Genomic DNA, 15,775 nt, shown 5'->3' with positions numbered 1-15,775 from the left:
TGTCGCAGAGGATGCCAGTGCTAGTTCAAGCACAACCACGTGCCATCCCACTGTTTAATGGATCTTAACCAGCCATTCAGTTAGACACTCTTGTGCTCTCACACACTCGATCTACAGTGAATATGTGGGATGGGGTGGTGAGAATAGGGGCTTGCCTTCAGGTTTAATCATGGCTCCATCCCAGCCGCGGGACTTTGGGAACACCACCGTCTTAACGATCCACTCCACTGATTGATGGACAAGTGGTTAAGTGCTACAGGACCATTGTGGAGAAGCGTGCGCAGTGGAAGACCTCGAAAAAAGGTCTGCATGTTGAACGGCCCGGTTATGAAGCGCATGAGTCACGTATGAAGATATATGCAGTTGGACAGTTCATCTTTGTATGTTGCTCCGTGATGTATAAATAGATCTCGTGTCCGTTCAGCATGAGGAGAGGCCATGATGAAGACTGTGGGAATGTGTGCTGCAAGGCTTCACTTTGTGTTGTGCTTTTTTTATTCGTTTTTTGCTCTTTGCGAAGACAGCTGATGCGATCACCTTCTGGCAGTGAGTGTTTGTGTTTCTTCTCCTGACTACATGCACGTGGAACAAATGGTGAGAACTGACTTATACGGTAGAGAGTAGTGCTGTCTCTCATGCCTGTATGGTCCTTCTCCAACAGCCCAGCCTGTCTTGCTTGTGGCGCCGTGGCCCCTTTCAAGTCCAGTCCTGGTCCTGTCTCATGTCAGACAGATGGTTAGCCTGAGCCACGCTTAATGTGTTAAGATCTGGGCTGAAATGGTCACCTCCCATTCTACCAGTAAACTGAGATTGGGGGCCTCCCAACGTCCGCGGTGTATGGGGCCCCACTGCTCCTTCATTGGGACTGGGAGTGACTCCAGCCATGTCAGCTGTTTCCTACTTCCAGCAGAGTTGCAGATTTTTTTTTTTTTTTGCTTTCCCCCACACACACACACCTTGTTGAAAAGTGCCGGGCAGGGATTGTAGCATTTCTCTGAGGTTCCCAATTCATCCCAGGGGAGTTGAGAAGCATTTTGCTGAAGTGTTTATTACTACAGTCCTTTCCTTCTTTCTCTCTCCCTCTTTTTTCATTTTTTTTTTCTCTTTCGTTCTGTCTTGGCTTTCTCTCTCTCTTTGACTTTCTTTTTTCCTCCCTCTTTTTCTTTTGGTCTCTTTCGCTTTTTCTGTCCAGAGTGATATACCGCAGCACCAGTTACAATGGTATTTTAACAACCTGGGGAAAATAACGACACGCAATGTTCCTGAAATGTTACTCAATGTACAGTAGCCTCACAATGGAGAACCGGGAGAATTGTTTAAATAATTATATTGGAAAATATTTGATCAATATATATTAAAAAAAAAATAATAATAAAAAAAAAATAAACACTTTTGGAAAACAAGTCTTCATGACTGTGATGGTAGGGATCTAGAAACGTAGCTTATTCAGTGAAAGCTCGATTCCTCCGCAGTGCAGGACCGGTCCCTGCATGCCGGAAGACCCCCGTTACTTTGGCCGAGTGCAGATAAAGCACGGCTCTCTCTTGGGAACCAATTTGTTACTTGGCGATTAGAGATGCTATCTGTTACTCTCTCCTCTGTTCTCTAAGTGAATAAATCAATGTGACTTTGTAAGTTTGCCGTGCGATCCTGTTTCACGGCGGTTAATATTTAATGGCAGTAATTCGAGCTCGGCATGCGGCAACGTGAGATCGCTGAAGCTGCCGACCGTGTGGAAGGACGTCTGAAGCTGCTCTTGCAGACAGACCGGCATTCGCTCTCATCTTGGACTTGACTCTGCAATCTTGAGTTTTCTCCAGGCTGCATTAGATTTCGTCAAACAACGAAAACCTATCGATGATGAAACCAAAGATCTGCGGAATGATTAAATTAAATGAATCGCTGAGTGACATTGTTTCAGATGGAGGTTGTGAATACAGCTGTACGTATGTTTATATCACACGGTTTAATAATCAATCAATCAATTTTTATTTGTATAGCGCCCTTCGCAGGGTAGCCATAGAGCGCTTTACAGACTGGTAAACATACAACAAACGTATAGCAAAATAAAAAACCTAAATACAATAAAATCAAATAGACCTGTAAACATTTTACATGATCTAGAATAAAGTGAGTGAACATTTAATTAAATAAACCATTAGGCACGGAGGAGAGAAAAACAAAAAACTCCTATGGATGGCATGTAGGTGAAAATGAATCTCTGGGGGTCCACGGCTTAGTGCCTAGGCCTAATGGTTGCCTCCCCTCCAGGCAGTATTTTACAGCAGCAGGAGATCAGAAAGTTCTTGATCGGTGCTGCTGGCTGTGCTCTTCCCTCTGGAGGAGGCCTCTCGCTGGCCATCGGGGGTGGAGGGTTTGGACCATCAACAGGCTTTGGGTTGCGATGGCTCGTCAAACCTTGGGTGTGGATGCCCCGTTGACCCTCCATGGTCAGGTGCTTCTGGGATGGGTTGTGCCTCATCAGACTTCCGTGGTGGGGGACGAGGTGCCTCGTAGGACCCTCAGAGGAGGCTGTTGCTGGAAGACAAGAGGGCAGTCGTGCTCAGATACTGGTCATGCAGTGCAGGACATTTCCAAAGACAGTTGTGCAATTGCATGTCCATGGCACACTGGCGGCACTATGAAGATGAGTCTTCAGACATGATTTAAAGGCTAAGACAGAGGGGGCATCTCTTACATTGGCTGGAAGATTGTTCCACAGCTTCGGGGCCCTATAACTGAATGCTCTATCACCTGCGCTTTTCTTGTGTATTTTAGGGAGCGCTAAGTAACCGGCTTCCTGTGATCTCAATGGCCGACCTGGAGTGTATTCCATAAGGAGATCTTTTAGGTAGGAAGGTGCCAGTCCCTTTAGTGCTTAATAACATCATTATTAAAGTGGTGACCCATGTAGCTCTACTGAATATATCTATCTTTCCACACAACGCATTATCTTATTTCCATCTCCTGGTGTGAGAGCAGAAAGTGCGGCGCGCAGGGTGTTTTTCCACCGTACAGATCTTGAGCTCTCACTGGTGTGACACCCCCCAGAGGGGCCCTGACACTCTGCCTGCCACTGTGGTGGGACTGGTGGCGCCAGGTCTCTGAGCGCAGTCTGCCGAGGGAGAGGGTGTGAAACTGACACGGAGACGAGAGTCGGGCCTGTGTGGGAGCAAAACAAAAACCCGAAAGAACAAGAGGGGGCTTCTCTGTGAGTCCGTGGGTAGGAACCTGCTCTCCGATCCAGCAGGACTCGGGCGCACAGCCGTTCATGTGAGACAAACCTGCTTAATCTCTCCAGGGTTGCTCTGTTGATCGGTGATGGAAACATCCTGTTGACACAGAGGAAGTACCCTCCTGTACGCTCTGCTTTGTAAGAGATTATTGTGCTGTTCATTTCCGTATCATCAATTGGATAATTCAAAGGGAGAGTGCTGTCGTATTAACACTAGTGTGCAAGTTCTCTTCAGTAGTATAAGAATAATGAAGATCTGAGATCAATATACTAGGTCATCGATTTAAAGATGAACTAGGTTAGCCGAGATCTTGTGCGCATTATTCCCATTTCCCTTACTCTACTGGGGGAAAGTGCAATAGGGTGATAGGTTGTGAAAGAGAATGCTTTTCCTACACTGTGTGGGGGCGGTGACTGTGACATTTCCCATGCTATGTTCTGTAAAAGGCAATCGGAAGTATTGTTCCTGTTCCTCGCCTCCTTATATCTCCTCTTTTACCAGCATACTCATTCAGACTTAATGGACCCCTGCTGTGTGTGCATTGTAGGCATGGCAGTCCGCAGCGATTTTAAGGATCACTGAGAGATTAAACGCGATCGATTACATGGCTTGACTCCTACATGAAACATTTTTGGTCTAAAACAAGCTGATGATGATGCAGAAGTCGATTCATAGATTGGCTGTATATGTATAGATTGGCTGTATGGAAACTGGTAGGTCACATTTGTGTCATACAGATTTTGTCAGGCTGAGGTTTGTTGTATTGTCTCTGGTGTCCTAATTTTTGCCTGTGAGGAGCTGTTGAAAGCGGATACAGGGGTCTAATGTAAAATTGATATAGGACCTCCTTCCAGCGAGGGTTATATGACATCCGTTTGAATGAAGCTGAATTACATTAGTATCGAGGCTCTCAACACTAGGATTAGACACGCTTGATCTGATTTTACACCGACACGAGGGTGGACTGCTCTCCGCAGCACAGGGCAGCATGCATTAGGCACGGCTTTATTGCACCGGTTGTCGATATTGGCCTTGAGAAGCTCAGTTTACAGTAATGCATTGAAAGAAGTTTGCGCTCTGCCTCAAAGACCTCTAGTGGACAAAGACATTGGTGCATTCCTAGATTTTAAATGTGGAAAAGTCACAGATGCAAGTATTTGCTCCACTTTCGTGAAAACATTCCCAGAAATGGTAAAAAAAAAAATATATATATATTCTCAGTAATAGGATTATTAGCAAGACGTCTATCCTTCACTCACCCAGAGAGATTGACAGTTCCTCAGGGAAGCTAATAAGATCTTGTCATCCTTCCCTTTACAAATAATATATCCCAGCAGGAGAAATTCGATCATTTTGAGACCTAGAGTCAGGGCTAATCGAGCACCTCCAGGTCCCAGGCACGGTTAATGTGCTGGTCAGTTGTGTGTGTTGTGCTACAGCTTTCAGCATTAGTGACTTGTCTCTCTGTGTGTCGAGGAGGTGTCATTTAAGCAGTTAATATTTACGGACTGTTGGAGGCTTCTGTGTCTCGTTTCTCATGGCAGATTTAAACGGCTCTGTGTTGTTTTGCACCCGTGACCGGGGTATTAGAGGTTCGACCTAGGGCCACAGACTCGTGACAGGAGCCATTCGTATTGTAAGCCGATCTGGCTGCAGTGAAATCGCACTCGACTGACAGGACCCTGCGTTATTATTGAGCGATCTGAGCCTCTGGCCTTCAAGGTAACATTGCGGCACGTTCATTTCTCACTCCCCGTTGACCACAAAGTGCACTGTGTCTGTAAAATCACTTTTCCCGGTTGCGGCGTGTTCGCTGCTACTCTCCGGTCGGTGCTGCCTGGGATGCTGACACACTTTAGCATATTTTGGACAGTGTTGTTGTTATCTGGCTGAGCCTAAATCTGTATCCCTGTAGCTGTTCATTTTAAGAATCCACAGAAACTATTCTATTGTAATAGATATCCGGACAGATTGGTGAATTTGTACCAAATGCAGAATTATATTTAAAGTGCACAACTCCTGTAGCACAAACTGAACGAGCATGAGGGTGGTTTTTAAAGCAGCGTGTATCCTACATCGTGGGCACACGCATGGCTGCTGCCTTGTGCTGAGAGAGGGCAGTGAGGACGCGGGGGTAACCGGATCTGCCCAGGGCAAGTGCATGGCGCCCTGTTCACCTCAGGATTAATTACAGCAGCATGGTCACAGAGGGGGCAGGACTCGGTGCAGATGGGCCATCTCCCTGCGGCCTCACTGCAGGCAACGGCAGGATCTCGGCACGGCACGGCGGTGGGGTGGGGGTGCATGTCCTCAGAGGTCATCTTTCCTGCTCTTATGCGCTGGGGACAGCCATGGGAGTCTCACGAAGCGGGGAAGACCAGGCCAAATCTGGATACTGGGATACCCTGCGCAGCTTCTACTGCAAGCATGGCTTCTGGCACAGACCACCAGAGCTAAACGTAAACGTTGATCTCTCTCCTCTGAACTGTCTTGAGAGACCGGTTTTGTAGTCTTGTTGTCATACTTATTAAGCATCACCTGAAATCAGCAGGTACAGTTAGGGTATTCTAGCAGAACGGCAATGTAGTGTGACTGAAATCTCACTGAAGCAAAGTCAGATTAGTAAGTTCTACTTCAGCAGTTTCCCTGAAGAATAAGAAAAAGCCATGGTGGGCTCAGTTCAGTTTAGAAATACGCATCCAGCCGATCAGTGTCTGAAGCAGTGCTATCCTTTTCTTGACCTGGTCCGATTGAGCTCCCATGATGCATTGTGTGTGTGGCAGGTGTGGAGACTAGACACAGTTACGTGCTGCTGACAGTTTTGGGTTATACTTCATATTTTTCAGTGGTGTGGCGGTATTTGTGCCTCACAGAGCCCGGGATACAGGTTCAATTTCCTCCCATGTGTCTTTCTTCCATATCCCAAAGGTTTATATGTCCTAATAGCCTGGGTTGTCTTTTTGTGGTATTTTTGGCTTGATGATCCGATTCCCATTTGCTGCTGGTTCCGTAAAGGATCTGTCAAGCCTCGCAGGAAAGAAATGGCTGCTTTAATGTTTAGGCCCTGAACTGGGGATTAATGTGGCTGCTGTACTCTATGAATCATGTCCACTGTAATCTCCCTGGAAGCTGCTTTATCTGCTGCGCTCTGCCGAGTGTGACCAGAGGAGGCAGTTTGCTCTGTGTGTCTGTGACATACCGCAGGTTTCTCCTACATACAGATTAGTGTATGAGTGAGGGTGGATGTAAGTGTTTGTGAAGGTGTGAAGGCATGTGTAGCACATAAGCACATATATCTTGTCTTTGCTTTTTGTGTTTGCTGGGGCGTTGTTTGGGCGTTGGGTTGTCTGCAGAGCCCTGTACATTCCTTGCTTGTGTTTTTGCACAGGTGTGAACGTTAAGTGCACGAGGGTCTTGTGTCGTACGTGACGGCCGAAAGCAAGCTGAGAGCAACAAAACCGTATAAAGTAGCCACTTTGAAGTGAGACTCGTTTTGACCTTTACACCTGGTGTGGTGTCATGTGCGGCACGATATCGGAGAGTAAAAGACCGCCTCGGCGCCATCTGACCTTTTCCTTGACGCTGCACAGAACCTTCACAGATGAGCTAATGCTGGTGTATACCTGAACACAGGTCGGTGTCCTGTGTTAGTCTATAGGGATGCCCAGGGCACCTGAACTGGAGCCACCAAACCCCCTTTTTGGGTTGTTTGCAAGGTTCTCTGAAATCCTAACACCTGGCAGAGGACACCCTCCCTCCCACAACAACTCAGCTTTACACTCGGGACAGGAGGACATCAGTACTCCCACTAGTCTATGTCCCTGTCTGCCCTCTGTCCTGACCTCTCTGCAGTTCAGGACCATGTATTTTTCTCTGTATCAAAAGCAAGAGTTGGTGTAAAGAAATGCACCCCCTTCCAGCTTTGCAAATGCCTATTGGTACAGCCAAAATAATGGAAGTGATGTGAGATTTTATAAATGTGAGGTTCTTCCAAAAGCCACTCAACTTAAATGAAATGTCTACAAGTCACTTCTGATGCTGAAGATCTTTAATCCCTATCGTGGTTTTTGGTGTAAAGTCTGAAACTATTTTCCAACTCCTCTGTCATGAAAGTCCTCAATCAGCCGCAACCAATGAGCACAGTTTGTAGATTTGGTGTCTTGAAGAATTGCATGGCCGAGGTGTGGAAGTAGTCGGGATGAACTCGAGCCCCTTCCCTCACGCCTCACGGGTGGAGTCTAGAATGACGCCGGCACTATCGTACAGTCAGCGCGCCAAATGGAAACGAGTGGGGGAGGCTTTGTGGGCAGGAGCGGATCCGTGTGGGCGTCGGGTCGTCACAGGCTGAATACCAACTAGCCCGCTTGACTTTGATCTTGTTTTTGAATTCTGTATGACCATAGACGACTACAGACGCACATCGGGGGGCGTGAACGGTAGGATTAATTGTTTTATACTGATGGACGTGCATCTCAACAGATTCTCAGCACGTCGCTTTGATGCAGGATGCTGTTGACGGGTATAATGCGGTTTCTTTCAGCCCCAGAACTGTGGACGGGTTCAGCAAGAGTTCACACAGGTGCATTACAGACGGCAGCCCCGGCTCCCCGGCTCCCTGTGGAAACCCTGTTTGGTGCTGAATTACATCACCCAGTGGGGTATCCTGTTACCCCTGGGAATCTGATTATATGTGCATCTTCTGCCACCTACTGCCCTTCACAGCTCTTACACTTGTGTAGTTAGTTGCCGTCTCACGCAAGAACTATGGCAATTCTCATACTTTGTTGATGCATTTGTAGAGACTCAAGTATAGGTGTACAAAGCTTTAAAGAGGGATGAAGTTAAACTAGGAAAAGATGCTGACAAAGAAGGGAAAGCTTATATAAAAAGAAGAAAAAATATTCTAATCAGGACTCTGGCCCAGGAACAGATGGGTGTGATTGTGTGCTTGTACAATTTAGGAGTACTTTACGGAACAAGCGAAGTTAAGCCCACCGAATGTTACCATGTGTGATCCGCTTCAGGTGTGGAGTGAAAAAGGCATTGAACATGCGTGTGTGGAGAGAGCGAGTAAAACTCCCCCTCGCTAGCGTGGGGACATTGAAGGTGCCTTTATCACAAACAGACTGAGATATAGCTGCGTGCCATTCATCTGCCAAGACATTAATCATAATCATACAAATAATAGCTAATTGGATATGCTAGACTCCATCTCTCCGAGGTAGTCCACTGGTGTACCATGGTTTATTGTGTCTCGCATCTCTGGTAGAGGTGTTAATATCAGTGTAGAATGCATTTCATACGTTGGTGTCCTTTTCTGCAGTGTAAAGCTCAGTCGCCATGTGGGTCTCGCGTTCCTCACATCCTCTCTGACTTAGCGGAGTAAGTTGTGCTTCTGTCCTGTCGGCCTGCTTGTCCTAGCTCATATCATTATGTCCCTTTGAGAGCAATGTAGAGTGACGTGGCACTGTTACAGTAAAGGGTAGTTCCTCCCTCATCCTCAAAACTGTCCATCATTTTTTATTTGCTATCACAGAATCAAGGATGTAAACAGGATCTGCAGATTCAATGTCTTCTTCATTCCTTACCAAACGTACGGTTGCATTGGTAAATCGACTTCCTGAAAGCAGGCGAGATGACGAGGGCATCGTATGGGTGTCTGTGTTCTGCCTCCACTTTTGCTGCGTCATTTGTCCCTTCTGTGCCGCCACAGTGCACTACATATAGGGATGAATTCTAGCTACTCGGGGGGTCTTAACAGATTATTTCACCGCAGTCTCTTTGCACCTAAAAATGATGTCACTTTGGAGCTCGAGTGTGAGGCCCTGCTTAAAATGCAAATTATCTTTTTAATCAGTGATTGAGGGATGTGCCGCCATCTTAAAATGACACTTGAAATGAGAGTCAGGCCAGACGAGAAGTGAAAAGAACACGATTCTCTCTCAATTCCCACACATATTTCTCCTCAGAATAACATCGCCATTATGTCTCACTGGCTCTTTCTTTTTTCCACCTCCTTGCCCTCCCAGCTGAATTGTACCCCAGTGAAGCGGGCCGTATAGTGAAATCCCGATATGACCGTCTCTTCCCTCTCCGTTGTGCTGTCCTGCTGCCCCCCGAGCTCTGCGACTGGAGAGATTGGCGCCGTGCTGCGGTGACCGCGGGCGAGCTGATCGCATCCCTCCACCGCAGAGCGTGCCGTGCTGCCGGCCTGAGTAGGGTTATTAATGGCCGATTCCCATTGCTGAGCCTCTTGAGCCACAGTATGATTTACTGTGAGCTTTATTAGTTACTAACTGCAGGGGGGAACAGATTAATGTCCCATTAAAAAGCACTGATGCAGTTTTCATTAAATCATCCCTGGCAAAGTGACTTAACCCATTGCAGAGACATGGTTAACCCCTTTATTGCTAACTAGGAAACACAGCTCTGCCAAGCAGAGTGGCCCTGATGCAGACGTTTCTCTCGGGTTATCGATTCCCTTCACCGGGAGAGAAAATAACACCTTTTTAAAAGTGCTGTGAGGTGCGTGAGTAGATGTAGGACCAGGTAGCGATCAGGACCTGTGACCCAAAGATTGAGCCTTCGCTGGCTGAAACTAAAAGAAAATTGTCATTCCTAAGAGGGCCTGGGTATCCTGTCCTCTGTGAGGGCATTCGCTCCTCTATCGAGATCCAGAAAGGAGTGAGAGCCCTGCTTAATAACAACACTACTGTTTCTGAACGGAGCCTCAGTGGGAATGTACAGGAAAAAACTAAAATTTCAACCAGGGACTGAATTTAGTCTGAAACTAAGAAGAAGAGAGATCCTGAATTCCATATAATATTTTTCTTAAACTGTAAGCAAAATATGAAAGCTTTCTTTATAAGCTGTTGATTGGCACCATCTATTGGTGAATATTGCAACTGTACATTTAAATTAGATTTTACTGTGATCCTAGTTGTACGACAGTGAGAGAAACCTTCTTTACTTTTGTGTTTCTTACATTTCTATCCTCTTACTTCTGTTTTGCTGCCACTTTCTACCTAGTTAAAGGTATTGTAACCTTAAAAAAAAAAAACGCTCCGACGTCAATATTATTCCTGTTACGGTTTTTAATAATGAATTGACACACTTTCTACTCTTCTGTGTGAAAGTGTTCATGAGCTCGCTGACGGCAACAGGGAAAACATCCAGAACATTACAGTTTAGTGACAGATGTCATTTCAAGTGACCCGAAGAGTCCCAGGGTGGGGCCACAGTGGGGCTCCAGTCAGTCAGGCTCGGATTAATACAGCGGCGGTCCAGATGAACGCTGCGGGAGAAGGGGAAAGGCACTAAGCCTCTTTAGAGATTAGCTTGAGGAGAAGGCACCTTTTAAAAGGCATCCGTTTTAAGTTAATAATTTAAGGCCCTTCTGTGTGCTTTAAGAGCAGGTAATGGGCATTAGATACTGGACAACAGGAGAGGAAGAGCGTCAGTCACCGTATCGTTGATGCTGATGCGTTCATTAAATGACCTACCGCTAGAATCGGTCTCAATGTTTTTTTTAAATGATTGTTTGTTGAAGAGTTTAACTCCAGTTTGCAGGTTGAAATCAAAGCACCGTGATTCACAGTGAAGCTGACAAACCCAAACAGCTCCTCTTTAAAAGCATAGGTTACAGCAGTATTAGGAAATCCACCAGGGGTCCATTTTTACCAAAGATGGTGCAGTGTTCATATCCTCATCATCCTGTTTCTTCAAACTCCTTATGTTACAAGATTACTACGAAAACTCTCCCCGGTGGCTCATCTAAATTAGCACATTTACAGAACTCAGCGTGTGTTTAGGTCTGTATAGCGGCTGGGGAACAGGCTTCGGTGACAGGGCCGTGCGTGTGGCAGGAGAGGGGAGGTGGGTGAGCTGGGAGTGACCCTGTGTCTTTGTCCCCTCACAGAGGCCCTGCAAGGTAAGAGAAAGACCCGACTGCAGGCTGTCCACACCAGCAGCACCACCGCCACGGCTAGATGTATCCCGAATCGACCACTGACTCGCCCGCTCGCCTCTCGCTACGACAGACTGGCTCCCCAGGCATGATCTACAGGTGGGTGTGCTTTCCTTTCTCTCTGTCTCTCTCTAGTGCGCCCACACACACACACACACACACATGTATGCAAACGTGCTTTATCTGAGCAAAGGCCTCCTGTTCTGATTGACATCCTCTTGCAAAAGTATCGGGTACCACAGAACAGCAGCCGGCCTCTTGGACAGCAGGAACAATCTGCAGCCCGGCCGCTCTGCGTTCGAATGCAGAAGCCACTCAAGTTCCCCTCTGGGCAAAATAAGTTGGTGTGGGGAGGTGGCTGTCCGAGCTGTCGCTTCACAAAACTGTTCAACCACAGCGAACACGACAGCGAGAGAGGACACTACACAATTGTTCTTATGTGACCGTGCTGCGCAGTACCTGGGATTCGGCCCGGTTTAGGGATTTACGAGCTCTATTTAACATTGCACTGACGGAGCACAAAAAGAAAAGCTCTGAGATATGTTAGCCTGAAGTAAAGCGATACTTACAACACACGCAGGATCTGGTCACGACCTCTATACATGAGCTGCAGCAACAACCTGACCGATCAAAGTCCCGAACCCGGTCCACTCTCTGTCTACTTGGACTGTTAGATACCTGATAAGAGATTTTCACAGACTTGAAGATTAAAAATGAACTTCCGTCGATTCATTAGCCTGTCATGTGACATATTGGCCAAAGAGCTGCGCCATTTCTGTAAAACGACAGGGGTTTTATAATATTTCTCCGCCGTGTAAAACATGGACTCGCCCGGCTCCTGCTGCCACACAGTTTGGCACAAGGTGGAGCCAAACCTCCATTTTCACATTTCCAGCCCCTCTCACTGTGAGGAGATGACACAGGGCTCTTACTGTTCTGTAATAAACGACTCTTCATCACTAATTCATTGTAAATGGGGGAAGTCGTTAGGATAAATGTGGAAAAAGTGACTACATTCGTAAAGCTCAGATGAAAATCACTTTGTGCACGATTACGCCGGGGTTTGCAGATGCTTATCATACAGCTGTACCAAATTATATTCCTATTTCTTTTTAAAAATTCCAAACTGTCCAGGTTGTCCGCGGGATTGCTTTCTCTAACTGCACGGTGTTTGCCGGTGCGCTGTGTGCCATGTGCTCTAACCCCTTTCCTCCCCTGTGTCTGTGCTCAACTAAGATCTCTCCTCTTCTCTCCTCTCTCGCTGGCCGCAGCGCTCGCTATGGGAGCCCCAAACGGCAGCTGCAGTTTTACAGGTACTGCTTTGCTTTCTCTTCGCCCCCCAGCAGGCTTAGACACGGGCCCCCGCACCCCTCTCTCTGTCAGTCTGTGAAAGACTTCATGAGGAGAAAAGGGCTCATTCTTTGGCCGTATGTGCGGAGAGAGTTCGGAAGCCAGAAAGACCCGCAGTGTCTAAGCCTTCTGGGACAGGGGCCTCTACGTCTGCATGCTGTAGCCTGTCCACGCACCGGCCGGGCGGGAGTGGGTGCCCGTTGGCCATGTTGGATTTGAGCTCTGTCGGACGATCTGGGCTTGAGCTGCAAGTGTCTGTGTGAAGTGTTTTCTGTGTGTTACTGGAATCTGTCGTGCTGGATCTCTTCCTGGCTCATGTGCCGACGCGACGAGTTTTGATGAGTGGCGGGATCTCGGTGGGATCTCTTTCACCAGGGTTTCCATCTTGCCTGGTGTTAACAGACGCTTTGGAAAAATCTGTGTGGAGCTTCTCCAGATGAGGAGAATGTTTGCATAAATTTGCAGCTGGTGAAAATAAAGGAAAACAATGTCACTGTGTGGAGGTGTTTTACAGGACGTTGTGTGTTTTCAGTGGCACAGAGAACAACGAAAGGACCGGTTTGTTTTGATCAGTGTTTTTCCAGCCTCTGTGGCCAAAGCGAATGATCCTGTCCTTCCTGTAGTATAAACAACCAGGGTTAACTCTTTTCTGGAAACATGGTCCACTTCACTGGATCTGAACACAGTCGCCCTCGTAATGTTGTTTTGTGAACCTAACCTAAGAGTCTGCAGACCCACTAGAAATGAACGGGGAAAAGTATGTGGTTGTGGCAGGAGAAGAGCGAGAGATTGATGTAGATTATGCTGATGAAGTGACATCACCACCCTACTCAGTTTTATGACAAGGACATTATTTACACACCTCTTGCGTGTTCTGGACAACAGATTAACGTGTCTACAGGGGGGCAGGCAGCAATCGAATTCATTCAGGAAATACGGAAGCATACTTCCTACTTACTTACCCTTTCCCATCAAATTAAGGCCAATTGTATTTCATTGCCTCCCTTGAATTAAAAGCGCTGTCCTGGTTGCATTCATCAGTGAAACAAACAGATGTCCTGTTGGGTCGAATCCATTCAAATGAAACAAGTCCCCAGTTTTACAGACTGGAAAAAGGTATAGTACAGAAGCAATAGCATGAGAAATAGGTTTTAAACTTCAATACAACTAAAGTGGTGTTCCAGACATTCAGACAGAGCCCCTACCCCCTCCTCTAATTTATAAGGCTGTTGTCTCGCAGACCGGCGTTCAATGGGACTGGGGTGGGAGGGGGTTGTTCTCGGTCTTTCTGAGAAGGATTATGCATTTATATTCTGAGAAAAGGCCACTTTTCCGCTGATACAGTAACAAAACCCCTGACTGTGTCAAAATCATGTAATGAGACCTATATTGGATTTTTATTTCGCTGCCTTTTAGCTTTCTCCCTCTGCGAGCGCCGCGCGGCTCAGTTCCCATTAGGGTTCAGGAGGCCGCATCGATCGCTCTGCTCTCGGGTCCGGCAGCCTTTTAGGACCGGGAAAACGGGGCGTAATGGAAAAAAAATGATCATATTTGTTTCAGAAACGTGTACCAAATTATTGCCTGAAATGAGTAGAGGGTCTGGGTCTGTTGTAAGTGCTCATATGGACAAAAACGCAACTCCTGCAGCACACAGTGTTTATTTCTGTTTAGTTGTGTGACTGATTTATCATCATTGAAGGAATACTCAAAATGACCTTCTTTATCTGTAATAAAGCCAAGTCCTCCGGGCGGCTCTATCGTGCGATCTGAGCCCGAGCCGCGCTTGTGCTTGTTAAAATTAACGGTCCCCTCTCCTGTCCGTCTCCGGTGTCTGGGGGAACGCTGAAAGGGTGCAGTTTTGAACTCCCACTCCTAAAAATCCCCAGAAAAGCTAATTGTCCCATAGTGTCCTGATCACACACCCCCCTTGCCGATTTTGAGCTTCTCCCTTGAGATCGTCCTTTTAGACTTTCCAAACTTAAGAACGACAGATTTGAAGAACTCCTTTATTCCACATGTAATCAATTGTGTAAATTATTGTCCATTTATTGTTGCACTTCTGCACATTATTGCTCCTTTTTAATGATTTAAACTGTCCCTGGAGAAAAGCGGGTCCTATGGATCGTCTTGAGTCTCCCCAGCTCCTGTCGGCATTTGCACGCCACTGGGACCTTGGCCAGTGCTGTGTGACCAAATCGAGGGGCACTGGGGTGGGATTGTCAGGTTTCCACCCGACACAGTGTGCATGTCTCTCCTGCCGTTAGGTTCGTGGCAGCTCTGCGTCTCGATAAATGCACTTTCAAGTGGTACCGTTTAACTGCTGGTCAGAGCTGAGGCACACATCTCTGAGTAGGTTAAGTGCGTGGAAATGGTGGCTGTGGGTCATTTGCTGCTAAATAATGTTCTGTGATATGTTCGATTGGGCAGGACTGATGGGACCTGAGGGGAACCCATTAGTCCTAATATCCTGCATCTATTCCCTTTATGGTCGGTGCTGTAGTCAGTGTGTATGTGTGTGTATGCATGTGTGTGAGTGTGTGTTCGTATGTACTTGCCCACACTCTGGACTCATTACAACCTGAGAGGCCTTTTAGTTGTCTTTCCGTAAGAAGACAATTCCGAGCTTTTAGTGTGAAAGCATCCCTGAATAATTTAGCTGGTATTATTTTGCTGTGTTATGCAAAACGATAAATGTACAATTTTTTTAAAATGGTAGCACCCTGATAGGCCTAAATGGACTTCCTTCTCAGAGCCCGTCGGGAGCCCATTTTTTTTATTGGCTAATTGGTCTTCGACTCTTCCTCGTTAAGACACTCCCTTTTTGGAAAGGAAAAAGAAAGGAGGAAAAAAAAAAAAAGGTGGCTTAGCATCGCCGACCGCAGTCCGTTTCTATAAGAGCCGTGTGAAACGCATCCGTCTTTCATGAGCCGACCCCCAAGAAACCGGGTGAGTTTGCGCCGTGCGTGCAGGGGTCTGTGTGGGGGGCCGGGGGTGGCGCAGGGGGCCTTGTCTTGCTGCTGCATGGGGGATGCTGCCTACGTTTCGATTCCCCTCCTGTGTGGTGTGGCCGGGCTGGGCTGGACTCCGCTGGAGTTGGGGAGGAGAGGGGTGTCTGATTGCAGGGGCTGTTTATACTGCAGAGAGAGCTACCCTGCCATCTTCATATGGCTGAAACCCTTGGAGACCCTCTGAGAGTGTTTCTGTTTTGTTCCAGTTTGGATGA

At 47.1% G+C, this 15,775-nt stretch overlaps 1 protein-coding gene across 4 annotated transcripts in view; it reads left to right on the top strand.

The window, feature by feature from the left end:
• Positions 1-15,775, top strand: part of kcnab2a (potassium voltage-gated channel subfamily A regulatory beta subunit 2a) — a 110,303-nt gene that overhangs the window by 28,474 nt on the left and 66,054 nt on the right. For 3 of the 4 annotated variants that reach the window (XM_066691466.1, XM_066691467.1, XM_066691468.1), the window contains exons 2-3: positions 11,155-11,301; positions 12,474-12,515. In XM_066691466.1, the coding sequence (XP_066547563.1) occupies positions 11,225-11,301; positions 12,474-12,515 (119 nt within the window). In that variant the 5' untranslated portion in view covers positions 11,155-11,224. The remainder of the gene's footprint in view (positions 1-11,154; positions 11,302-12,473; positions 12,516-15,775) is intronic. The other variant, XM_066691469.1, reaches the window with a different exon arrangement.

Source organism: Amia ocellicauda, chromosome 18, assembly GCF_036373705.1.
Source record: "Amia ocellicauda isolate fAmiCal2 chromosome 18, fAmiCal2.hap1, whole genome shotgun sequence".
Taxonomy (NCBI): domain Eukaryota; kingdom Metazoa; phylum Chordata; class Actinopteri; order Amiiformes; family Amiidae; genus Amia; species Amia ocellicauda.
This window is presented reverse-complemented; position numbering and strand designations above follow the sequence as displayed.